The sequence below is a fragment of the Lissotriton vulgaris genome, chromosome 4_1, assembly GCF_964263255.1.
Source record: "Lissotriton vulgaris chromosome 4_1, aLisVul1.2, whole genome shotgun sequence".
NCBI classification, from domain to species: domain Eukaryota; kingdom Metazoa; phylum Chordata; class Amphibia; order Caudata; family Salamandridae; genus Lissotriton; species Lissotriton vulgaris.
The window spans coordinates 2,130,538,216-2,130,565,925 of NC_141691.1; the positions used below are offsets into that span (position 1 = coordinate 2,130,538,216).

General features: G+C 49.8%; 1 protein-coding gene across 2 annotated transcripts in view; it reads left to right on the plus strand.

The window, feature by feature from the left end:
• Positions 1 to 27,710, plus strand: part of LOC147725207 (butyrophilin subfamily 1 member A1-like) — a 109,326-nt gene that overhangs the window by 13,324 nt on the left and 68,292 nt on the right. For both annotated transcript variants that reach the window (XM_086966549.1, XM_086966550.1), the window contains exons 2-3: positions 12,060 to 12,138; positions 21,997 to 22,347. In XM_086966549.1, the coding sequence (XP_086822675.1) occupies positions 12,075 to 12,138; positions 21,997 to 22,347 (415 nt within the window). In that variant the 5' untranslated portion in view covers positions 12,060 to 12,074. The remainder of the gene's footprint in view (positions 1 to 12,059; positions 12,139 to 21,996; positions 22,348 to 27,710) is intronic.

The following is a 27,710-nucleotide window of genomic DNA, read 5'->3' on the forward strand; positions in this document are numbered from 1 at the left end:
AAGGAACTCTCGACTTCTTCTCAAGATTTCTCCCTTGTGGCTAAGGAGTAGTCACCCTGCATCCGCAGGCACCATCTAAGAACTCTGCGGTTTGCTGCACGTCCTTCCTCAGGAATATGACCAACCAGCACGACGAGACCTGGATTCCCTGGCACCTCTGACCTCTACCTACCTCTACAGCTAAGCTGAGAACCGTAGGTGCGGCGAGACCTCGAGGGACCAGCCATCATCAGAACTGCACAACTTCTATCCAGCACGACCGCCGAGGGATCCTCTGGTGAGTCCTTTGGGGTCCGAGAAGCCCCGACTCTGTGCAGCTCCAGCACCGAAGTCCAGCCTCCCAGCATCTCCACGATCTGCGTGGGGCCCTTCTGCTTTTTGCTGCTCACCGCGTTGTTTGGCTACTAGCCCGCTGGCTTGTGGCCTTCTTAACGACGCCTGACGACATCACTGCTGCTGGTCTGGTTGCTCCAGACTGGCCCTTGCTCCCTTCCAAAAGAGGAGCAACCCGGACCCTCCTGGTCCACACCAGACGCCATTTTAGGTCCACCGTGTGGGCTTGAATTTGCCAAGACTTGTTGCCCCAATCCTGCGTCCAGCGACGTCGACAGCATCATCCATCGTGGGACATCTCGCACCTCCATCCTGGTCGCCGACAACGCCTCCTGGTCCGTGAGATCTGCAGAGCACAGCGTCGCCCACTCACCTAGCCGAGGTGACTGCCATCCGGTGCCCTCCTGGTGCCACCCGACTACTGGCTAGTAGTCACGAACTTGGTCCCCTCTGCTTTCAGGTGTCATCCATCTTCGATCCAGGCTTGGATCACTCGAACAATCTTCACTGGTCGCCTGCCAGCAACTTCTTTCTTCAGGCTCCTGGTTCGTCTACGAGGATTCCCGACGTCTTTTGAGACCTATGCGGCTGCAGCCCCTGGGCTAGGTAATCTCGGCATTTCGGTGCCCCAGCATAGCCTCACTATCCAAGGGTCAGGATCCACTGTCGTTTTTGACCTACTTTATCGGGTTCGCCCGAGAACACTAACTTTGCCTTTACTAGCTCCCATAGACTTTGTCCCGCATCCCGCGTGAGATTGCACACTCTGCACTCGAGTCCCCTAGGCCTCCTACTAGTAATCTGAAGGTTCAATAACGTAGTCCTAGCGATTCCAAAGCCTATTAGTACAGTACTTACCTGCTAGTAATTTCTCATTCCACTTCCATAGTATATGGTTTTTCGTGCACCTCGGGCATTTGTGTAAATTGTGCAACTTAAAGTATTTTCATAAGAGTTTTGTTGTGTGCTTAGTACCCTGTCCTCATAAAAAGTACAGGGCTGTTGTGATCTAAATAAATACACTGTTTATTTTCATAACACTTGTGTGGTGTCCTTTCAATTGGTGTTCAAGGGGTATATGTGATGGTATAACAGCTGGCTTAACACGCCCTCTAGAGTTTAGCCCGAAGACTGCTCGTATCCACACTACTAGGATAGCTGGTCTATAAGGTTGACTTACAACCAATCACCATAAGGGTTGTTTGGACTGATACAAAGTGCTCACTAGAATAGTGAACATTATATATCAGGCCAACTTCTCACATTGGTGAGCAGCGGTTGGGATTTGAGCTTGCTGTTGTTTTACCACACGTATCCTAAGAATATCTTGTGAAAGATCACATAAGTACTCCAGGTACATATAACTTAGCTTAGAATACTCTGAGTTCTACTGAACCAGCTTTTGTAGCTCCTCAAGGCTTAGCACACCTTGGCTACAACTCTTAGCAAGGGATCAGTAGGCAAACACATAGTGTAGGTAGGTGCATCACTTACACCACACTAGAATCAGCATGTCAGACAAAGGAGGAAACTCTGAGTCTCCCCTTGTGTCAGTGGACCCTCCACAGGTCACTTCCAGATATGCTGCTCTTAGCTTCCAGGAGATGAGACACGTGTGTACCTCCAGGAAACTAAAACAGGGGTCTAACCCCACAATCCCATTTATGATTGGTCTCTTAGAGACTTATGATGATAGGAGGGCTGGTAACACAGAACCTTCTCATCCAGATGGGAACATGCCTCCCCTAGAGGGAACCTTAGGTGACCCTGACCTTATCCATCTCTCTGCAGAAGGTGAAGAGGAGGATGAGGATCTAGAGCCATCTGAGGATGAGGCAGACAAAGGTCCAGAAGTAGTTAGCCAGCTAACTAGGGACAACTTAAGCAGGCATGAGAATGGTACTAGGAGATCCCTGGGGCCCCTCTCAGGCCAGCTCAACATTGGGAATGGACGAGTTAGGTCTCTATCAAGAGGCTCTAACAGATCCATTCGAACCAATTTCTCTCAGGCCTCTTCTCACAGAGGGATGACATCCCCTCAGAGGAGAGTATATGAAGCCAAAGTAAGGGAAGTCAATCTGAGGATTGAAAGGGAAGAACTTGCCCTGGCCAAAGAGAGACTTGCCTTTGCTAGAGAGCAAGAATTGAGTGGGACAAATCCCACTGGTGGCAGCATTCTCCCAAGAGAAAAAGACAGAAGTTTAGACACTAGACACCTGAGTAAGATAGTGCCCCCCTTTAAACAAGGGGATGACATCCACAAATGGATGACTGCTTTGGAGAGGGCTTGCACTGTACAGTGTGTCCCCCAGAGTCAGTGGGCAGCTATCTTGTGGCTCTCCTTTGAAGGCAAAGGTAGAGATAAGCTCCTCACTACTAGAGCTGAGGATGCTAACAATTACCAAGTCCTAAAGAATACACTGATTGATGGGTTTGGTTTAACCACTGAACAGTACAGGTTGATGTTCAGAGACACCCAGAAAACTCAGTCTCAGGATTGGACTGACTTTGTTGATTGTGCCACTAAGGCTTTTGAAGGCTGGCTACTGGGAAGTAAGGTTACTGATTTTAAAGGATTGTACAATCTAATTATGAGAGAGCAAATCTTAAGCAATTGTCAGAACCAGTTATTACACCAACACCTGGTAGACTCTGATCTGACCTCTCCACAAGAATTGGGTAAGAGGGCAGATAAATGGGTCAGAACCAGGGTCAGGCCTAAGAACCAGAATGGTGACGAAAAGAAGGAATCAACCAAGCCTCAAGAGAAGGGTGGGAATACATCTTCTGATCAAACCACAGGGCCCCAATATTCCTCTGAAAAGGGTGGGTCCCAAACTTCTCCCAAAACCCAAAAGAAACCTTATTGTCATACCTGCAAACAGGTAGGCCATTACAAAACTGACAGCAGTTGTCCCAAGGCCAACAACAATAAGGAGAACATACCCCCAAGTAATACTCCCAGACCTCCTGTTACCACTAGTGGTAATCCCCCAGGTGGTGGGAGTGCCCCCAAGAATGTGGTGGGCATTACTTTGGGAAACCAGGAGGATTATGGCCTAGCCAGATCCCCTAACAACACTCTTGTCTGTGAGACTGGCATGGGGTTTGCCAACTTCACTACTGGTTCCCACATTTTGGGAAAGTATAGACAAGAAGTTTTAGTGAATGGTCAGAAAGTTGAGGCATTCAGAGACACAGGGGCCAGCCTCACCATGGTGAGTGACCATCTGGTCCCCTCTGCTCAACTGACCCCTGGTTTTACTTATCAGGTGACAGACATTCATGGAGTGAAGAGAAGGCATCCCATGGCAGTAGTCAAGCTCAGTTGGGGTAATGTCACAGGGCCCATGAGAGTGGCAGTGACAGATAACCTACCTGTAGATTGCTTACTGGGGAATGACCTGGAACTCTCAGCATGGGCTGAGGTGGAGCAAGAAACCCACTCCAGGATGATAGGCCTATCCAGACAGGTTAGTGGGGCAGTAATAGCTACAGCCCCAGTCCAAGCACCATTCCTCCCTGAAAAGGTTGGAAGGGCAGTGGTAGCCACTGCCCAGGCTCAGACAGACTTTCCTGAACAGGATAGGAGGGCTGTGACAGTCACGGCCCAAACACAGACTGAGTGCCCTCCTGAAAAGGTTGGCAAGGTTGAAATGGTCTCAGCCTCTACTCAGACAGATAGTGGGGTTGTGAAGCCTGAAACAATGGATCACTCCACCCAAACTGAGAGCATTGAGGAGGAAGAAAAGTCTTCCCCCTCCCAGACACTAGGTGAGAGCTAGCCTCCTCAGGGAACTGACTCTACCCCTGTTGAAGGAACTGCCCCAGAGGTAGTCAGGCCTAGCCTGGCAGAGCCCCTGATGGCAGTGGACCCTTCCCAGGTGAGACCCAGTCTGGAGCAGGTAACCTGCACCTCTCTACCCTGCCTCAATCAGCCCAGGGCTGTACAGGTCAGGGAGGCCAGTGGTGGACCCCAAAGGGCCCCCTGTCCAAAAGAACTCCCCAATCAACAGATTAGGATCACTGAAGCTAGTAGACCTAGCCAAGTGAAAATAAAACAGACTCCTGAGGGATCCCCCTTAAACTTACTTAGGGAACTCCCACAGCTGGACACTGCTGGGCACAGTCAAACCTGGGGCCTAAAACCCCAAACCTGACCTGTCCCTCCAGTAAGCCAAACAGAGGGACTCAGCCTCCAGCTTTAGGTAGCCAGAGGTTGACCCTGAGAGCTCATAGCAACTCAGCACTGGAAAGAAAGGCACATATGGTGGATAGTGATTGGAGGAAGTTGAGCCCAACAGTAGTGGAGTCTCACTTCAGTACTCCATTCCCACACCAGCCTTTTACTTTGTCAAAGCACACCACATGTAGTGATTCCCTATGGTGGAGACCCTCAGATACCCTTAGGGTGAGGGGTTGCTTAGTGGACCATGATACAGGGGGTAACCATGCCAGTGCATGTACCACCTCATATGGCCACTCAGGCAATATAGGCTTACCTGGTCAAGTATAGCCTTATCTCCTTTCGTTTGGGGGTGGGTGGGGGGGGGGGTTGTGTAGGAAGGTGGATACCTGACTATGGTTGCCCCCAACTTTTTTTGCCTGGTGTTTTGCTGGTTTTCCGACTTAGTTGACCTGGGGCCCTGCCAATCAGGACCTCAGGCCGACTGCTCTCTCTATAAAATGGATTCCATGTACTGCAGAGCCCAGCGTCGCCCACTCACCTGGTCGAGGTGACTTTGCCCGGTGCCATCCTGGTGCCCACACAATCACTGGCTAGTGATTAAGAAATTGGTCCTGTAGGAAGGTGGATACCTGACTATGGTTGCCCCCAACTTTTTTTGCCTGGTGTTTTGCTGGTTTTCCAAATTAGTTGACCTGGGGCCCTGCCAATCAGGACCTCAGGCCTACTGCTCTCTCTATAAAATGGATTCCATGTACCTTAGGTACATCTCCAATTGGTACTGGGCCACCTTATCAGACCCTGAAACTCAGGGCATAGGTGTACCCAGGGCCTACCAGGGGCTGAAGCATGTATTATGCCACCCCTGGATGGCCATCTAAATCTGACACAACTGGCTGCACGACAGCTGGGGCAAGGTGGTGTAATCACCCTTTGCTTTAGATATAGTATACCTATATCTAACCCTAAAAATGGACACAGAGATTCCTATCAGTCACTCCTATGGCAGGCCTTGACAATCCTGAAGGCAGAGTGCTTCCACCCTTCTAGAGGGACACGACATGTATGTAACTGTGAACCCCGGTTAAAGTTAACTGAAGCCTCAGCTCCACAAAATGGATGCTGCCACCACAGACACGAGTCTGACCTGCTGCTGGGAGTCCTTCCAGCGAGGAGAGCCTGGACAAAGGGTTTCCTGTCAGGGGCGGTGCTAGCACCATCCCAGACAGGGTTTTGTGTATCCTGGGTAGGCAGGGCTTTACAGGAAGGTGACTGCAGAGTGGCACCCCGGTGCTCACTACGCATCTGCCGGGTAGAACCAGTTCCAGGGGCACACCAGCCCCTGGCCTGGGGAAAGTCCGGCATGGGAGAGGGGTGTAACCACCCCCCTTCCTGGTCCCATCCCTAGGGTAGGACCTAGTCGCGTACCCACCCCTTCCTTTAGGATAAAGGCAGGAGCGGGGACCCTTCCAAATTAGATCATCTTTGAATCAAGAAACTACTTTCTACGAAGGGAACTCTCGACTTCTTCTCAAGATTTCTCCCTTGTGGCTAAGGAGTAGTCACCCTGCATCCGCAGGCACCATCTAAGAACTCTGCGGTTTGCTGCACATCCTTCCTCAGGAATCCGACCGACCAGCACGACGAGACCCGGCTTCCCTGGCACCTCTGACCTCTACCTACCTCTACAGCTAAGCTGAGAACCGTAGGTGCGACGAGACCTCGAGGGACCGGCCATCATCAGAACTGCACGACTTCTATCCAGTACGACCACCGAGGGATCCTCTGGTGAGTGCTTTGGGGTACGAGATGCCCCGACCCTGAGCAGCTCCAGCACCGAAGTCCAGCCTCCCAGCATCTCCACGATCTGCGTGGGGCCCTTCTGCTTTATGCTGCTCACCGCGTTGTTTGGTTACTAGCCCGCTGGCTTGTGGCCTTCTTAACGACGCCCGACGACATCACTGCTGCTGGTCTGGTTGCTCCAGACTGGCCATTGCTCCCTTCCAAAAGAGGAGCACCCCGGACCCTCCTGGTCCACACCAGATGCCATTTTAGGTCCACCACGTGGGCTTGAATTTGCCAAGACTTGTTGCCCCAATCCTGGGTCCAGCGACGTCGACAGCATCATCCATCGTGGGACAGCTCGCACCTCCATCCTGGTCGCCGACAACGCCTCCTGGTCCGTGAGATCTGCAGAGCACAGCGCCGCCCACTCACCTAGCCGAGGTGACTACCATCCGGTGCCCTCCTGGTGCCACCTGACTACTGGCTAGTAGTCACGAACTTGGTCCCCTCTGCTTTCAGGTGTCATCCATCTTCGATCCAGGCTTGGATCACTAGAACAATCTTCACTGGTCGCCTGCCAGCAACTTCTTTCTTCAGGCTCCTGGTTTGTCTACGAGGATTCCCGACGTCTTTTGAGACCTATGCAGCTGCAGCCCCTGGGCTAGGTAAACTCGGCATTTCGGTGCCCCAGCATAGCCTCACTATCCAAGGGTCAGGATCCACTGTTGTTTTCGACCTACCTTATCGGGTTCGCCCAAACTTTGCCTTTACTAGCTCCCATAGACTTTGTCCCGCATCCCGCGTGAGAGTGCACACTCTGCACCCGAGTCCCCTAGGCCTCCTACTAGTAATCTAAAGGTTCAGTAACGTAGTCCTAGCGATTCCAAACCCTATTAGTACAGTACTTACCTGCTAGTAATTTCGCATTCCACTTCCATAGTATATGGTTTTTCGTGCCCCTCGGGCATTTGTGTAAATTGTGCAACTTGAAGTATTTTCATAAGAGTTTTGTTGTGTGCTTAGTACCCTGTCCTCATAAAGAGTACAGGGCTGTTGTGATCTAAATAAATACACTGTTTATTTTCATAACACTTGTGTGGTGTCCTTTCACTTGGTGTTCAAGGGGTATATGTGATGGTATAACAGCTGGCTTAACACGCCCTCTAGAGTTTAGCCCGAAGACTGCTCGTATCCACGCTACTAGGATAGCTGGTCTATAAGGTTGACCTACAACCAATCACCATAAGGGTTGTTTGGACTGATACAAAGTGCTCACTAGAATAGTGAACATTATATATCAGGCCAACTTCTCACAGGTCCCCTCTGCTTTCAGGTGTCATCCATCTTCGATCCAGGCTTGGATCACTCGAACTATCTTCACTGGTCGCCTGCCAGCAACTTCTTTCTTCAGGCTCCTGGTTCGTCAACGAGGATTCCCGGCGTCTTTTCAGAGCTATGCAGCTGCAGCCCCTGGGCTAGGTAACTTCGGCATTTCAGTGCCCCAGCATAGCCTCACTATCCAAGGGTCCAGCTCCACTTTCGTTTTCGATCTACCTAGTCGGGTTCGCCCGAGAACACTAACTTTGCCTTTACTAGCCTCCATTGACTTTGTCCCGCATCCCGCGTGAGAGTGCACACTCTGCACCCGAGTCCCCTAGGCCTCCTACTAGTAATCTGAAGGTTCAGTAACGTAGTCCTAGCGATTCCAAAGCCTATTCGTACAGTACTTACCTGCTAGTAATTTCGCATTCCACTTCCATAGTATATGGTTTTCCGTGCCCCTCGGGCATTTGTGTAAATTGTGCAACTTAAAGTATTTTTGTAAGAGTTTTGTTGTGTGCTTAGTACCCTGTCCTCATAAAGAGTACAGGGCTGTTGTGACTTAAATAAATACACTGTTTATTTTCATAACACTTGTGTGGTGTCCTTTCACTTGGTATTCAAGGGGTATATGTGATGGTATAACAGCTGGCTTAACACGCCCTCTAGAGTTTAGCCCGAAGACTGCTCGTATCCACGCTACTAGGATAGCTGGTCTATAAGGTTGACTTACAACCAATCACCATAAGGGTTGTTTGGACTGATACATAGTGATCACTAGAATAGTGAGCACTGCATATCAGGCCAACTTCTCACAACCGGTATGCCCATAGGGCCAGGTGCTTTGTTAGTAAAAGGTAGGATATGTACTTTTACGTTTTTAATGTCCTGGTTGTGACAAACAGCTTAATTTGTTTTTCACTACAGTGAGGCCTACTCCTCTCATGTGTTAACATAGGGAATTCTCGAAAGCACTTTACAACTTGTAATTCCTGATTAGAAAGAAGTAGCTCTGTCATGTTTTATATCTTTGGAATGGTAATGATGAATCCTCTTTACTAGTAAAGTTCGATTTGACATTGCTATTTTAGAAACGCCACTTTTAGAAAGTGAGCATTGCTCTGCTCCTGCAGCTCTGTGTGCCTGCAGCCTGACTCCAATGCACTTCTGGGGTGGGTGATAGCTTCTGTTTTTGTGCATTCCCTCTATATAGCCACAAACACAGGGTGGGTGTGCCTGAGTGCTCATCTGCATTCTGATGGCTCATCCTGGTCAGGATGGGAGGGTGGAGCTGACACTTACACATTAATAGGCAGTGTCCTCTCTACATACAAAGGACATATTACCCCCTCCAGATAGTCTGGAGCCAGGGCTGGGCAGAAAGGACTTCTGTGCATTTCAAAGCCCCTTCTTGGAGGTCACTCCTACTACAAAGGCCCAACTGGGTATAAGTACTTGGTCTCAGACCCAATAAAATCAGACACGCTGGACCTGTCACTAACGTCTGCCAGAAGAGCTGCTATGCTGCTACAAGGACTGACTCTCTGCTGGACTGTTGATCTGGAAGACCTGCTTTTCCTTTGTGTTGTCTTGCTGTTCTCTCTAACTCTTCTGAGAGAGAGTTGACAAGGACTGACACTCTGCTGGACTTGGGCTTGTTTTCTTGCCTCCTGTTAGTTGAGACTCAGGGCTATCAACGTCTCTACCCTTGCTCCGGAGCCTGGTTCACTGGAAGTGAACCTAGGTACTTATATCAGAGAAATCAATGAATCTCCTGTCTGCTTATAGCAGAACTGGTGTATCCACCCTGTTGTGAAAGTAGAATCATCGTTTCGCCTCAAAAACAAGACGCATCGGAGCTACGGATTGGAGCCGAAGCACTGTGGAAAGATTGATGTATCTCCTGTCTGCTTGGAGAAGAACTGGTGTATCCACTCTGTCGTGCAAGTATAATCAGCACTTTGCCTCAAGAACCCGATACATCTGGGCCAACGCACTGTGGAGAGATTGATGCATCATCTTGACCGTACAGAGAAACCCAGTGCATCACCTCAGAGCCAACACCTCTCAGCTTCGGTGCTTCATCTTTGGAACTGACGCATTGCCATCCCTGTGGACTCGACAGAGACGCATCGCTCGACTGCGCCCCGCATCTTGCTGTTTCGACCAGGATCAAGGTACTCTGGTACCCGGGCCAGCGTGACTAAAGTACCCGGCCCATGCTCCATCGCAGTCAGCCTGAACTGTTGACTTTGCCCCGACCCAGTGCGACCTGATAATCCCCTTAAAATGTCATTTACTTCTAAGCACTAGAACTGCATTTAATGTGTTAAAATTCATAACTCTACTTGTACCTACTGGATTTTTGTCAGTTTGATCATGATGTATTTATAAAATTGTAAACCAGTGTGGAGTCTTTTTGTGGTGTTTTCATTCTGTCACTGTACGTTGTGTTGCACAAATATTTTACACATTGCCTCTTGAGATAAGCCTGACTGCTATGTGCCAATGTTACCAGAGGGTGAGCGCAGGTTTCTTTCAGTGTGTTTCTGACTTACCCTGACTATGATTGGTGTTCCTGCTTGTACTGATCCCATACAGCATTAGAAGTGAAGCCAAAATCTCCCAAATGCACCTTGCTGTGGGCTGAAAATCCAGTTCTGGCTAATGGTGTCTCCTGTAACATGAAGCCTTCTGCCTGCTACAGGCTCCTGGTTCGGCCAGTGATGATGTAACATCATCAGTGACCAGGCCTAGCACAGCAGGTCAGAGCCGTGGGAGGCCACAGACCTGGCAGGTGCAATGTTTGGAGGGGTTGGAAGTCTGGGGAGAAGATGAACCTACGACAGATGGAGAATCGTGTGGGCTGTGGTGGTTTCTGTCTGATCTGCGGGCGCTTGGTGGAGACAGTCAGGTAGACGGCGGGTATGGTCTTAGCAGCTTCCTACAGATGAGTGGACGGATGAAGAGGTCATGGGGGCTGAGGAGAGTGTCCTTGGGAGCAGAGTGCCTGGTGTGGAAGAGTTATGCATTACTGGCTTAAAGGAGAAGTGTAAGAAATTGAATTATGAATTAGGGTGGGAGACTACCCACCTCAAGAAATAATCACAACCCTTGAGGGTAGACCCTCAAAGTCACTAGATTAACCGGACCACTACCTCCTGGTAGCTGTGGCACAGATCAGACAGACTTGTTTGAGGGCAATGTGTGAAGCATTTATACAGAGCCAAAATAGCAATAAAATAAAAACACCAAGCATTAAAAATCCCAAACCAAATATTAAAATAGATCAAAATGGTTAGGATTTGTTTCAGGTTGGCAGAGTATACACCCTGTCCTAGCGGGAACCACAATCCTAGTCCCTAGTCTATACCAATCCTTCCAGCATCACTGTATCACAATGTGCAATCCACAACCAGTCTATAGTAATGCTGACAGCACCCCTATATCGCAGCGTCATTCACGATCAATCTGTAGCATACTTAAACATCTCAGCACCGCGCTGTGCTCCTTTCAGTGTCCTTGCAGCAACTCTGCACCACCAGAGCTGGTGCCAGAATCAATTTAGAGCAATTCTTAAATGCATTGTGTGCCCTCGTGCCCTCCCATGGAAGGAGCAGTAAAGCCTGCCAGTGGTGGTGACCCTCCCCGCCCCACCACCTTGCTGCCAGAGGAGAGGGTGTGAGTAAACTGTGTGATACTACAGCAGAGCACTGCTGATCAATACCAGCCCTTCCTTCTGCTGGTGATGGTGAGAGCAGTGCATTATTGATCGGTAGCCGCCCTTGTCTCTGCTGGTGATGGTGAGAGCAGTGCATTATTGATTGGTAACCACCCTTGTCTCTGCTGGTGATGGTGAGAGCAGTGCATTATTGATGAGTAACCGCCCTTGTCTCTGCTGGTGATGGTGAGAGCAGTGCATTATTGATCAGTAACCGCCCTTGTCTCTGCTGGTGATGGTGAGAGCAGCGCATTACTAATCAGTAACCGCCCTTGTCTCTGCTGGTGATGGTGAGAGCAGTGCATTATTGATCGGTAGCCGCCCTTGTCTCTGCTGGTGATGGTGAGAGCAGTGCATTATTGATTGGTAACCACCCTTGTCTCTGCTGGTGATGGTGAGAGCAGTGCATTATTGATTGGTAACCACCCTTGTCTCTGCTGGTGATGGTGAGAGCAGCGCATTACTAATCAGTAACCGCCCTTGTCTCTGCTGGTGATGGTGAGAGCAGTGCATTATTGATCAGTAACCGCCCTTGTCTCTGCTGGTGATGGTGAGAGCAGTGCATTATTGATCGGTAACCGCCCTTGTCTCTGCTGGTGATGGTGAGAGCAGCGCATTACTAATCAGTAACCGCCCTTGTCTCTGTGGTTGTGGGTGGAGCGTGTGGTGTTGATTGGCTGCTCAGAGTAGTAACAGATCTCTTCTTCTCCACAGGTTGTGCTGGGCGTCATGTCTCTGCAGATGTGTTTGGTGGCCGTCCTGTTGAGTCTGAAGTTGGTCTGCGCCTTTGCAGGTATGTTTTGCCCCATCTGTGTGCAGTCACATGCCTCTTGTAATTGTGCTCTGAGTAGTTATTATTACAAAAAACAATTTGATGGACAGAATGTAGATCAATGTCTTACATTCACCCCAGTACAAGGATCTGGGCCTAAATCCATCGTTTTTTGCACTCCACACCACCCTGGGTCAGATAATGGCTTTATGCAAATCAGCTCTGACCCTGTGCCCCATGGGAACAGTCCAGTCCGAACTACAACAGCCATATCTTTCCCAGACCGGAATCAAGCATCCGAGGACCGGACCGGTTTCGAGGTAACACCTCTCATCAGCCCGGCTAGCTTGACTCCAGTGGTGTGGAGGCTCTGGGACCCACGTCTGAGCTACCCCAGTACACTCAGGGAGAAAATTACAAAAAACAATTTGATGGACAGAATGTAGATCAATGTCTTACATTCACCCCAGTACAAGGATCTGGGCCTAAATCCATCGTTTTTTGCACTCCACACCACCCTGGGTCAGATAATGGCTTTATGCAAATCAGCTCTGACCCTGTGCCCCATGGGAACAGTCCAGTCCGAACTACAACAGCCATATCTTTCCCAGACCGGAATCAAGCATCCGAGGACCGGACCGGTTTCGAGGTAACACCTCTCATCAGCCCGGCTAGCTTGACTCCAGTGGTGTGGAGGCTCTGGGACCCACGTCTGAGCTACCCCAGTACACTCAGGGAGAAAATTACAAAAAACAATTTGATGGACAGAATGTAGATCAATGTCTTACATTCACCCCAGTACAAGGATCTGGGCCTAAATCCATCGTTTTTTGCACTCCACACCACCCTGGGTCAGATAATGGCTTTATGCAAATCAGCTCTGACCCTGTGCCCCATGGGAACAGTCCAGTCCGAACTACAACAGCCATATCTTTCCCAGACCGGAATCAAGCATCCGAGGACCGGACCGGTTTCGAGGTAACACCTCTCATCATCCCGGCTAGCTTGACTCCAGTGGTGTGGAGGCTCTGGGACCCACGTCTGAGCTACCCCAGTACACTCAGGGAGAAAATCACAAAAAACAATTTGATGGACAGAATGTAGATCAATGTCTTACATTCACCCCAGTACAAGGATCTGGGCCTAAATCCATCGTTTTTTGCACTCCACACCACCCTGGGTCAGATAATGGCTTTATGCAAATCAGCTCTGACCCTGTGCCCCATGGGAACATGGCTTTTGTAGTTCGGACTGGACTGTTCCCATGGGGCACAGGGTCAGAGCTGATTTGCATATCGCCATTGTCTAACCCAGGGTGGTGTGGAGTGCAAAAAACGATGGATTAGGACCCAGATCTTTTGACTGGGTTGAATGTGTGACATTGATCCTCATTCGGTCCATCACCTGTTGTTTTTGCAAACTCGCTATAAGTGTACTGGGGATGCCCAGACGTGGGTCCCAGGCACTCCACACCACTGGAGTCAAGCTAGCCGGGCTGATGAGAGGTGTTACCTCGAAACCGGTCTGGTCCTCGGATGCTTGATTCCGTTCTGGGAAGGACATGGCTTTTGTAGTTCGGACTGGACTGTTCCCATGGGGCACAGGGTCAGAGCTGATTTGCATATTGCCATTGTCTAACCCAGGGTGGTGTGGAGTGCAAAAAACGATGGATTAGGACCCAGATCTTTTGACTGGGTTGAATGTGTGACATTGATCCTCATTCGGTCCATCACCTGTTGTTTTTGCAAACTCGCTATGAGTAGTTATTATAGCAGGTCCTTGAAATGCTCTGGTTGAATGCTTGCACTCTGAGAAGATTCTTCAACTTGCTGTACAGAAGGAATCCCTTTCAGGAACACTCACCAGAATATACCTGTTGCATCCGGGAGCCTCAGCCGGAGGTCACCGCCTCTCCGCAACACGAAGGAGGCTTAACGTCATGCTTGGAAATAAAACAGGCAACACTTTGAGTGGGCTCGAGAGGGACAGGAACTGGCCCTTGGATATGAGGTTCAGGGATTGCTGAGGGCTTCTGAGTGAGGACTCTGCCTCTATCATGGAAGGCATGGCCACTGACCAACAGGTGGTCTTCAGACCCCAATGTCAATCAATCAATCAATCAACATACCTTGTACAGCGCAGCTAAACTCCTGTGAGGGTATCCGGGTGCTGAGGAGCGTACAGCAGAGACTCAGTTGAACAGCCCGCAAGGGCGAGGTTCGGAGGTGAAGAGGGAGATCCTTCCATGACCTGCCGCAGGGTAGGAGAAGGAACGACCTCTGATGTAGCTTCAACGTACATGTGGGGTGTGAGTGAGGTGCAGGGAGGCAGAGCGCAGGTGTCTGGAGGGTTGGAGAAAGTTCAGGCAGTGGTTGATCTGCGCTGGTCCTCGGTTGTGCAGGACTTTGAATGTGGGGATCAGTATCTTACAGGGACATCTCTTCTGGATGGGGCGTCAGTGGAGCTCTCTGAGGTGGGGTGATGTGGGTCTGCTTGGAGAGGTCGAGGATGAGTCTGGCCACTGAGTTCTCTATGGTCTGTAGTCTCTTCTGGAGGTGCAGGGGGTTCCTCCATAGAGTGTGTTGTTGTATTCCATCCGGCTGGTGACTAGGGCTTGGGTGATGGTTCGTTTGGTGTTGACCAAGAGCAATTTGAAGATCTTGTGTAGTATGCGGAGAGTGAGAAGGCAGGTGGAGAAGACTGTGTTGTGGTTTTTCATGGTGAGCTTGCTGTCCAGGATGATGCCGAGGTTGCAGGCACGGTCTTCATTGTGGGTGAGGGTCCTAGTTCAGAAGGCCACCAGGAGTTCCACATGGAGGTTGTTTCCGAAGATCAGTACTTCCGCTTTGTATGTTTTGAGTTTCAGGCAGTCGTCTTTCATCCAGTCTGCGATGCTTGTCATACACCTGTGGACAGTGGCCCCTGTGGTTGAGGGCTCTTCTGACATTGAGAGGAAAAGCTCGGTGTCCTCAGCGTAGGATATGATGTTTATTCCATTGGTTCTGTCTTTGTTGGCTGGGGGGGTCACGTAGTTGTTGAACAGGGTGGGGCTGAGGGGTGATCCTTGAAGGACGCCATAGATGATGCTGTTGTGTTCGAGGGTGAAGAGAGGAAGGGGGATTCTCTGGTTTCTTCCAGTGAGGAAGGAGGCAATCCATCTGAGGGCGTCTCCTTGAATTTCGATGTGGTGGAGTCTCTAAATAAGAGTTTGGTGGGATATGGTGTTGAACGCTGATGAGAGGTCGAGAAGGTTTAGGGACGCTGTTTCACCACGGTTCATGAGGGCTCTGATGTCATCAGTGGCAGGGATGTGGGTGGTTTCAGTGCTGTCATTGGTGTGGAATTCAGGCTGGGGATGTCCAGAAGTTTGTTGTTCTCCAGGTGATCCATGAGTCGGCTGTTGATGGCTTTTTCGAAGGTCTTTGGTTGAAAGGGGTGCAGAGAGATGGGACAGAAGTTTTTAAGTTCGCTGGAGCTGACGGGCAGTTTTTTGAGAAGGGGTTTCACTTCAGCGTTTCCATTCATTGGGGTAGGTGGCCGTGGTGATGGATGCATGGAAGATGGGGGAGGGTTTATTATTGATCAACTTGCTTCCAAGGTTGAAGCGATGGGGACAGGGTTCAGTAGGCGTTCATGAGTGGGTGGAGTACATGATGGCAGTGGTGCTTTGTGTGGTGAGCTGGTGCTGGGTGGTTAGCAGGTAGTCAGGGTTTGCATCTGTGTGAGCAATGAGGCTGAGGATGTTTGCGGTGGTGGATTAGGGCTCGAGGTTTTTGTACATGTTGGAGATCTTGTCGTGGAACAAGAACGCCAGGGTGTCGCAGAGTTCCTGGGTTGGGGTGATAATATTTTCGAAGGCTGAAGGGTTGGAAAACTCTCTGATGTTGAATAGTTCTTTACTGCTTTTGGCAGTGGCCTCGATGTGGTTGGCAATGGTGTTCCTTTTTGTTTTTTGCAGGAGTTGGTGCTATTGGTTGATTGATGTTTCTAAGGAGGTTCGGTCTGAGGTGTCCTTGCTGGTGTGCCACCTTCTTTCAAGTTGCTTGCAGTTGCGTTTTCTTAAATGGTGTACTAGCTGGCCTGTTTGAAGGGTCTTTTATGTTTTGTGGGCTTGATGGGGGTGACTCTGTTGGCGCAGTTGGTGATCACGGCGGAGACGTTCTCGACAAATTGTTCTAGGTTGTTTGAGGTATCCAGGTGGGAGGAGTTGAGGGCATTAGTCCATTTGATCTCTGATACCATGTTCCAGCTTCGGTGAGAGGTGCCGGGCGTTTTGATGGTGGTTCAGGGGGACCTGTGATGGTGAAGTTGACAATGGCGTGGTCTGTCCATGTGAGGTTGGTGGTGTGGCTGTACTTGACTCTTTCACTAGCCATGAAAAGGGGTTGAGTGTGTGTCCTGCGACGTGCCTGGGGTTGGTGACTTGTGTTCATGCTCTTTAAGAGGTTGTCGGTGTCGGTGTTGCCAGGTCTATCAAAGGGGAAATTGTGATCTCTGAGGAAGATGTAGTGTTTGGAGCTGATGGCAAGTGGGGCGATGAAATTGTGGATAGTGTTGAAGAAGCTGGGGTGAGGTCCTGGTGGGATGTAGGTGAGGATGGCTTTGATGGTGCCACAGATTATCCCATTAAAAAAAAGGCCAATTTGGATTATTCAACTCTCTACTTCTATTTCTAGATACGATTTTGGAAGATCTAATTAATAAACTGACAGTCTATCTGGAGACAAATAATACCCTGGACCCCTCTCAATTTGGTTTTAGGTCTGGACACAGCACAGAGACAGCCTAGGTTGCCGTGACAGATTCTATTAGAGGTTCTCTGGGTGCTAACATCCTTACTATGCTGCTGTTATTAGATGCTCTTTGGGAAAGCCAAGCACATTTGGACTCCGGATTGGTGGTCTTCTGAATAAGGGAGTGTCCCCTCTCCCTTCTCAGGTTGTAAACAATCTAGGCATTAACAGCCTGATTCATCAAGGTACCGTTTTGCGAGTCTCTAATAGAGAATCATAAGGAATCGCTATTAGAGACTTGCAAAATGGGATTCATGTAGGAATCGCAAAATAAAATGCGATTCCTACAAATTCCTTATTTGCGATTAGCAAATTGCTAATCGCAAATAAGGAAAAACTCCCCATTCATTCCTATGGGCCAAAAGGCCCATAGAAATGAATGGGGAGTATTCCTTATTTGCGATTAGCAATTTTCTAATCGCAAATAAGATAGCGATTTGAAGGGTGCCAGGGGTGTCCAAAGGACACCCTGTAGCACCCCTTAAATGCACATTTGAACAGGTGCTGCGCACACACATGTCCAAAGGACATGTGTGTGTGTAACATGCAAAAGAAAGAAATGCACTAAAGTGCTTTTTACTCTTTTTTCGCAATTTACCACCAAGTCAGACTTGGTGGTAAATTGCGACCAAATATTGCGATTTTGCATTTTCTAATTGGTTGATGAATTGGATTTAAGGAATCTCTATTAGAGATTCCTTAAATCCAATTCCTCGCAAATATGCGAGTTCTTAAATAGAGACTTTTGCTTTTGGGATGATGAATCCCAAAAGCAAAAATTGCACTTGCAAAGGGCCAGATTCTCAGAATCTGGCCCTTTGCGAGCGCAATTATGCTTGATGAATCAGGCTGTAAATTAGATCAAGCCTTGACGACGAATGAGCAGATCCTATCTACAACTGGCACCTTTTGCATGTTGCAGGGCTGCGTCTTTGGTACAAAAGGAACTAGATTATACTGTGTATCTCAAAAGACAGGAACACCTCATACTGGTCTGAAAGTGGAAGAGATACGTATTGCAATGTCGGTGGTTTATGAGCAAACAAGTGAGGAACTAGATCTTCCCTTTAAAAAGCCATAAGTGACCCACCGGAGAAGACAACCAGGCTTCCTGCAAGAACAAGTTCTGACTGCAAGACAAACAATAGCAGCGGCGTCGGACTCTGAGCAGCCAGGCTTCCTGCAAGAAGAACATCTGTTCGCAAGATGACCAATGGCAGCGATGTCGGACTCTGAGCAGCCAGGCTTCCTGCAAGAAGAACATCTGTACGCAAGACAACCAATGGCAGCGTTGTCGGACTCTGAGCAGCCAAGCTTCCTGCAAGAAGAACATCTGTTTGAAAATCAAACAACTGTGATGGTGAGTCTCAGCAAGGCCTACCAGTGCAAGGGGTTCGCCCTTCTCTGCACAAGTCCTCAGACCAATAGGATAGAGGTTGGCACAGAAACTGGAATATAAAATACAAAGTTTATTAACCTCTTGAGGTGGAACTACATTCACACAACACCCTTCGGCAATGTATGAAGTAGCACACTGAATGGAAGGAGCTTGGTACTTTTATACCCACATAGGGGCTCAAATGAAGGCGGTACAAGTACAAGAAGTAGGTTTTAGGCACATATAAGGTCATACAGAAAATGCACAGCCAAGAAGTGGGAGGAGCTAACAGTTGCTAATTCTGGTGGACACATCCTGACATTTACAGACTAACGTAGTAGGTATTAGTATACAAGGGAACCCGTAATAATGGCCAAGGACCACGGGTAGTACTACTTATTTTTAGTTTACAAAGGTCCTAGGTTTTAGTGATACTTAGAGAAATAATTTTCACAGGCTCGAGATAAAGACTGTGTTTTTCCTTCTTCAGTGTCCAGCCGGACCTAGAAGCATTTATTTGGAACACAATTTTGTAGTATAAACAGAATAGGACGAGACAAGTCGCACATTAGTAACTGGGCACAAGCCTGTACCTAGTCAGAGGAAGACAATACAAGGGAGAAAGAAAAAGAATTTACAGGCAAACAAGGAGAGCAGGGTGGCTTATAATGCAATGCAAACAGTTTTTTGAATAAGCTCAAACCCACAGTAACTGCCATGAAAATTGCAGATCATAAAACGAGCAGTACTGCAAAACAGTCGACGAACGTTTCGATCCCTATCTCCAACAATATAGTGGGATCATCTTCAGGACTAAAATGAGCTTTGCCTGATTGGTCGAGTGAGCCTGTAGGGTTTAAACAGGAAGGAAAAAGGGGAAATGAAGATTCTTCATCAATTCGTTACATAGTGAAGGCTAAACAGCTAGTCAGTAACCACTCATTACATGCAGGGTGCAACACGTGCACATGCAGTTGTTTGTTCCAAAGGGCACGGGTGGCTATGTGCTCGTATTTGGAGTGTGAAGATGACCGAGTAAAGTGGGACATACCGCATCAGCTACATCGAATCCTGAATGCCAACTGAAGTGTTTTCAGCCACATCCGGCCCACCTTGCCTCGCTCGTGGTAATTCAGAAATTCTTGTATTAAGGTTAACTCACAACCTTGACGACCTTCTGGCCAACACTTCCCCACCTTGTCAATTTTTTGCACAAGCACCATGTATCCCGTCACCGAGCACTACTTTCAATTTACAATACGCGGTATGTCCCACTTTACTCGGTCATCCTCACACTCCAAATACGAGCACATAGCCACCCGTGCCCTTTGGAACAAACAACTGCATGTGCACGTGTTGCACCCTGCATGTAATGAGTGGTTACTGACTAGCTGTTTAGCCTTCACTATGTAACGAATTGATGAAGAATCTTCATTTCCCCTTTTTCCTTCCTGTTTAAACCCTACAGGCTCACTCGACCAATCAGGCAAAGCTCATTTTAGTCCTGAAGATGATCCCACTATATTGTTGGAGATAGGGATCGAAACGTTCGTCAGCTGTTTTGCAGTACTGCTCGTTTTATGATCTGCATTTTTCATGGCAGTTACTGTGGGTTTGAGCTTATTCAAAAAACTGTTTGCATTGCATTATAAGCCACCCTGCTCCCCTTGTTTGCCTGTAAATTCTTTTTCTTTCTCCCATGTATTGTCTTCCTCTGACTAGGTACAGGCTCGTGCCCAGTTACTAATGTGCGACTTGTCTCGCCCTATTCTGTTTATACTACAAAATTGTGTTCCAAATAAATGCTTCTAGGTCCGGCTGGACACTGAAGAAGGAAAAACACAGTCTTTATCTCGAGCCTGTGAAAATTATTTCTCTAAGTATCACTAAAACCTAGGACCTTTGTAAAATAAAAATAAATATTTACAGACTAACAGCAGCTGCATGGACAGCTGCAAGCTCAACTGAGCTTGTGCAAAGTGGAAGAGGCTAAATATAACCTGTCTCTAGGCAGAGTACAAGAGCAGACAACAGCAAAGTAGGACAGAGCACATGGCATACACGTGGTAGCACATGGCAAACATAATTGCTGCCAGAAATACAAAATGGAATCCACAAAACGAACAAGATAACCTCTAATTACAGGATAGCTTTTGCTAATGCTAACCCAATTGCTGCCAAATTACAACACAACGGCAGAGGTGTTTGACTCTGAGCTGCCAGGCTTACTGCAAGAGGAACATCTGCAAAACAAACAATGGCAGTGCCGTCGGAGCCGCCAGGCCTCCTGCAAGAGGAACATCTGTCCGCAAGACGAACAATGGCAGCGGTGTCTGACTCCGAGCAGTATCCTTGTCAACAGCACTTGTCTTCCGGGGTGGGTGAAAGGGCATCATACCAGAGCTAGGGTCCACTGGGACTGTCTTACTCCTTCTCTTACAAGACCATACTTGATGGAGTGAATGCTCCACAAAGCCTGGGTGTTGAGGGCCTGGGAAAATCAGCCATGAAGCACCTCAGATCTGAATTTGGGTTTTGAAGAACCTACACCTCATTGAATTTCCACCCTGCTGATACCCTTCTTGTAGAGAGGATACATGTTACAGCCATGTCTTTGGAATCAGCATCATATAGTCACATGTGGCACTTTCATCTTGTGGGACATTTCTACACAGCAGAGCTTATGTGTCCGAGTCCTCAAGCCGGCTGAAGTGGGTTCCACCTCACCTTCACCCGCAGCGATTCATGGATCAGTCTGCGGCGTTGACTCTTCCTTCCAGAGCTCCAACACTTTCAAACCCATTCTTGATGGTTCGACAACTTAAAACCTGAGCCTCAAGCTATCGGCTGATCTTTGTTTACACCAAGCACTACTCTATATTCGCCAGATCTATGCTTCGATTTGACCTCGGACTGATCCATCTCAACATCCAACGACCTGCGTTGCACGTTGGCCATGGCAATCACCTTTCCATGGCAAGACCTAATGTGCCTGCCCAATGATTCCACACATGGAACAGCATGGTTTGGGCTATGAAACTGATAGGAACTGACCTCTGACCTTTAGTGCTCATTCAATGACTGTTCACCATTTTTATTTGTATATAATTTTAATACTTTTGTGCTACACACCTTTTACCCCTTGGTACCTAATGCATGATACATTTATTGCATTTTTTTCTTTCTGATAACTTGCTTAGTATAATTGTGTTATGTATCTCTCTTCTGTATTGCTGATTTGGCTAGCTGTGCTGCTCTCATTTTGATATTTTGATATTTGAGAACATTACTTCACCCAGGTGCAAAGCCTGGTTTTATGCAGCTTGAGAACACGTCCCGCTGCAGATACACGGCTAGTTGCTATGCAGTCAGGTACTCTCAGAAAGCAGAGTGCAGAACGTACAAGCATTGATGTTGTACAGTCTGAGAACCCTGCCTGAACAAGGACCTTTTTCATTTCTATGATATGTGTGTTGTCATGGACATAGTAGAAAGCCTATCATCTGCTGCTGCACCCAGTGAGGTCCTTCTGTGACGTCTACAGCACAACAGATGCAGTGGGAAAGGACTGAGGATAGATATGAAGCCAGATGTAGGAATCCATGTTTGATCCATGCCAGCATCTTTCTTTCTTGTTATGTGTTCTGCTGCTGTCAAGTGTTATGAGATTGCAACTCTGCAAACATTTCTTTTGCTTTATCATTTTAGTAGGTACTTTCACCGCTGTGGGACCCAAGGAAGCCATCTTTGTTAATTATGGCGAGGACGCTGTGCTGCCTTGTCACCTCATCCCTCGTCTGAGTGCGCAGAAGATGGCGGTGAGATGGTTCCGTTCACAATACCACTCCGTGGTGCACCTCTATCGCGATGGGAAGGACCAGCAGGGTGTTCAGATGCCGCAATTTCAGCAGAGAACAGAGCTCCGTAAACACGATCTGACCAGTGGGCGCGTTGAGCTGAAGATACGCAGTGTGACACTCTCAGACGCGGGCTCCTACACCTGCTTCTTCCAGTCTCTTTGGTTCTATGATAGTGCGCAGCTGGAGCTGGTGGTGACAGGTGGGTGGTCACACACTTCTTATGACAGGACCACTTGTACTTCTATGTTCCATCTTGTTCTACACCTCAGAGGAGACCCAATGTGACTATTCTTAGTAGCCCAAAGTGTCACCCCGTAGTGACTGTCCACCTTCTCCATAAGATGCTCTGGGTCAACAGACTATTTTCATTATTTTCCATGACTAATAAATACATAAATAAAAAGCATAAAAAAATTACTTTAGAAATATAAACACACAGTAAGCAAATGCCAAGAGAACCTGATTGAATAAGAAATCAGCAGAGATTTAGCTCTTATGTTGAGTTGGCTGGAGCGGTGACCCTGCGTGAATGCCACCCAGGGAATTGAGTTTACTGGAGAGGTGCCCCAGTGTGAATGCCACCCAGGGTATTGAGTTGACTAGAGCAGGATCCATGGGTGAATGCCACCCAGGGTATTGAGTTGACTGGAGAGGTGCCCATGGGTGAATGCCACCCAGGGTATTGAGTTGACTGGAGAGGTGCCCATAGGTTAATGCCACCCAGTTATTGAGTTGACTGGAGAGGTGCCCATGGGTGAATGCCACCCAGGGTATTGAGTTGACTGGAGAGGTGCCCATAGGTGAATGCCACCCAGTTGACTGGAGAGGTGCCCATGGGTGAATGCCACCCAGGGTATTGAGTTGACTGTAGCAGTGCCCATGGGTGAATGCCCCCCAGGGTATTGAGATGACTGTAGCAGTGTTCCTTGGCGAATGCCACCCAGGGTATTGAGTTGACTGTAGCAGTGTTCCTTGGCGAATGCCACCCAAGGTATTGAGTTGACTGGAGCAGTGCCCATGGGTGAATGCAACCCAGGGTATTAAGGTGAATGGAGCAGTGCCCCTGGGTGAATGCCACCCAGGGTATTGAGTTGACTGGAGCAGTGCCCATGGGTGAATGCCACCCAGGGTATTGAGTTTACTGGAGAGGTGCCCACGGGTGAATGCCACCCAGGGTATTGAGTTGACTGGAGAGGTGCCCATAGGTGAATGCCACCCAGTTATTGAGTTGACTGGAGAGGTGCCCATGGGTGAATGCCACCCAGGGTATTGAGTTGACTGGAGAGGTGCCCATAGGTGAATGCCACCCAGTTGACTGGAGAGGTGCCCATGGGTGAATGCCACCCAGGGTATTGAGTTGACTGTAGCAGTGCCCATGGGTGAATGCCCCCCAGGGTATTGAGATGACTGTAGCAGTGTTCCTTGGCGAATGCCACCCAAGGTATTGAGTTGACTGGAGCAGTGCCCATGGGTGAATGCAACCCAGGGTATTAAGGTGACTGGAGCAGTGCCCCTGGGTGAATGCCACCCAGGGTATTGAGTTGACTGGAGCAGTGCCCATGGGTGAATGCAACCCAGGGTATTGAGTTGCCTGGAGCAGTGCCCATGGGTGAATGCCACCCAGGGTATTGAGTTGACTGGAGAGGTGCCCATAGGTGAATGCCACCCAGTTATTGAGTTGACTGGAGCAGTGCCCCTGGGTGAATGCCACCCAGGGTATTGAGTTGACTGGAGAGGTGCCCATGGGTGAATGCCACCCAGGGTATTGAGTTGACTGGAGAGGTGCCCATAGGTGAATGCCACCCAGTTGACTGGAGAGGTGCCCATGGGTGAATGCCACCCAGGGTATTGAGTTGACTGTAGCAGTGCCCATGGGTGAATGCCCCCCAGGGTATTGAGATGACTGTAGCAGTGTTCCTTGGCGAATGCCACCCAGGGTATTGAGTTGACTGTAGCAGTGTTCCTTGGCGAATGCCACCCAAGGTATTGAGTTGACTGGAGCAGTGCCCATGGGTGAATGCAACCCAGGGTATTAAGGTGAATGGAGCAGTGCCCCTGGGTGAATGCCACCCAGGGTATTGAGTTGACTGGAGCAGTGCCCATGGGTGAATGCCACCCAGGGTATTGAGTTTACTGGAGAGGTGCCCACGGGTGAATGCCACCCAGGGTATTGAGTTGACTGGAGAGGTGCCCATAGGTGAATGCCACCCAGTTATTGAGTTGACTGGAGAGGTGCCCATGGGTGAATGCCACCCAGGGTATTGAGTTGACTGGAGAGGTGCCCATAGGTGAATGCCACCCAGTTGACTGGAGAGGTGCCCATGGGTGAATGCCACCCAGGGTATTGAGTTGACTGTAGCAGTGCCCATGGGTGAATGCCCCCCAGGGTATTGAGATGACTGTAGCAGTGTTCCTTGGCGAATGCCACCCAAGGTATTGAGTTGACTGGAGCAGTGCCCATGGGTGAATGCAACCCAGGGTATTAAGGTGACTGGAGCAGTGCCCCTGGGTGAATGCCACCCAGGGTATTGAGTTGACTGGAGCAGTGCCCATGGGTGAATGCAACCCAGGGTATTGAGTTGCCTGGAGCAGTGCCCATGGGTGAATGCCACCCAGGGTATTGAGTTGACTGGAGAGGTGCCCATAGGTGAATGCCACCCAGTTATTGAGTTGACTGGAGCAGTGCCCCTGGGTGAATGCCACCCAGGGTATTGAGTTGACTGGAGAGGTGCCCATGGGTGAATGCCACCAAGGATATTGAGTTGACTGGAGCAGTGCCCATGGGTGAATGCAACCCAGGGTATTGAGTTGACTGGAGCAGTGCCCCTGGGTGAATGCCACCCAGGGTATTGAGTTGACTGGAGAGGTGCCCATAGGTTAATGCCACCCAGTTATTGAGTTGACTGGAGCAGTGCCCCTGGGTGAATGCCACCCAGGGTATTGAATTGACTGGAGAGGTGCCCATGGGTGAATGCCACCAAGGATATTGAGTTGACTGGAGCAGTGCCCATGGGTGAATGCAACCCAGGGTATTGAGTTGACTGTAGCAGTGCCCATGGGTGAATGCCTCCCAGGGTATTGAGATGACTGTAGCAGTGTTCCTTGGCGAATGCCACCCAGGGTATTGAGTTGACTGGAGCAGTGCCCATGGGTGAATGCAACCCAGGGTATTAAGGTGACTGGAGCAGTGCCCCTGGGTGAATGCCACCTAGGGTATTGAGTTGACTGGAGCAGTGCCCATGGGTGAATGCCACCCAGGGTATTGAGTTGACTGGAGAGGTGCCCATGGGTGAATGCCACCAAGGATATTGAGTTGACTGGAGCAGTGCCCATGGGTGAATGCAACCCAGGGTATTGAGTTGACTGGAGCGGTGTCCCTGGGTGAATGCCACCCAGGGTATTGAGTTGCCTGGAGCAGTGCAGATGGGTGAATGCAACCCAGGGTATTGAGTTGACTGGAGCAGTGCCCCTGGGTGAATGCCACCCAGGGTATTTAGTTGACTGGAGCAGTGCAGATGGGTGAATGCCACCCAGGGTATTGAGTTGACTGGAGCGGTGTCCCTGGGTGAATGCCACCCAGGGTATTGAGTTGCCTGGAGCAGTGCCCCTGGGTGAATGCCACCCAGGGTATTGGGTTAACTGGACCAGGTGTCCCTGGGTGAATGCCACCCATGCTGGCTCTGAGTTCTGGAGACGAAGGTTCCTGCACCCAGTACTACAGGTAGCCTGAGATTCCTCTACTGTCATCACCATGTCTCTTTACAATAACTTTAAGAATTAGGGTCTGATTATGAGTTTGGCGGAGTAGGAGAGGGGCAACAAGCCACCGCCCGCTCCCACACCACCAAACTCCACCGCCAAAGGCCCGCTGAATAGCTAGTTGTAATCCGGGAGTGCAATCCTGTGGCGGCTGGCTCACGGTGCTGCCTTCCACAGGCTCACAGGAGAGCCTAAGAAAGACCGCGCTGTGGGACCCCCACAGCACGTCCCAGCACAGCCTGGACTGTAAAGCTCATGCAGTGCAGGAACTGGGGGTTCAGAAAGACAGGGGGGCACACCATCTGACCCCTGCATGCACCCCCTTGCACCGAGGCACCATGGAGACCCTATAGGGCTCTGTTAGTTTCCTCATCACCATGCTTTTCATGGCGGGCTCATGCCTATCAAAAGCAGGGCAGTGAGGAAACTCATAATATGCTTGGTAGTGCAGCATACGCACACCAGCAGATTGTGGCCTCAGACCGCTGCAAGACCGCCAGGGATTGGCGATCCCTGGTGGTAGAAGCGGTCCTATGACGGTTGGACCGCCAAAGTCATAATACTGCAGTCGGACCGCCGGCACCGCCACTGTGGATCTGGCTGTCAATCGGGCTGACAAACTCATAATCAGTCATTTTTCCTCTACAGGTTCCCAAAGGTAAACCTAGTGGTGGCAGAGATACTCCAGAGTCTGCTGCATCCAAATGGAATCCCTACCCTCTCCCTATCCTATCAGACCCCAGCCTGTCACAACTTAGCAAAACCTGCCTGGACACCATACAGTAGAAGGGGCCATGTTGGACAGGCCACATGAAGGGCCGCTCTCCCCCAGCTCAACCAGGCCCGAGAGCCGCCACGACAGTACCACGCATCATCATTGTACATCTGCTGCCCTCTCAGAACCCCTGCCTGCGAAGCAAGCTAACCTCGTGGGCCCGGTCCACTGCCGGCCCACGCGGCCAACCTGAACCGCCATCTTGGACACTTCACCACGAGGTCGCCTGGCCCCCGATCGACCCCGACCCTGGGCCTGGCCCGGCCTCAGACATCTCGGCACCACCATCCACCCAGGAGGTGAGCGGGCTACTTGGCAAGTCAATGGGAGAAAGAGGTGTCGATGGCTCCCCCCGCCAAGTGCCGCTCGCCCATCGCCTCCCCGGGCGCTGGCCCCACCCCCCTGCTGGGTGTCTGGAATCCCGCATCCCGGACCCCCCGACCCCCAAGTGCGAGGGTCCGGACATCAAAGCACGCCAGCCCTATAACTGGGGCAGCTCCAGAGCAGGAAGGCAGTTGTATCTTGGAGTCGAGAGACGTAAAGAGGAACTCATCCTGAACGGACTACTGGCGCTGCCGTAGCTCTGTCCTGTGCACCATCATCCTGCCTGGTGGCGCTGCCACAGCCGTCGTAACCTTCTTCCTTCATCGTCGTCCGGATCTGCTGGCGTGGCCGCGGACCGTTGTAACCGTCATCTTCATCGGGACCTGCAGGCTCCGCCGCGGACCGTCATCTTTCATCCGACCATCTCGGGACCTGCTTGGCTCCTCCACGGCCCGATCATCAAGAACGCCGAGCTCAAGGATTGAGAGCTATTTTTGGACTCACCGGTAACTAAAGACTGTCCCGCTCCCCTTTTCCTCAACCAAAGACTAAGCTAGAGGGGACCCCTGAGTCCAGACCTCCTTGTACCATATCATCATAACCTAAGAATTGCCTATAAAGTCTCGTTAACCTTCAGTCTTGTGTGGTGTCCGTCTGTGGGGGGGAAGTTATTCATCTGTACAGTCGTTGGAGACGGCTCTCCC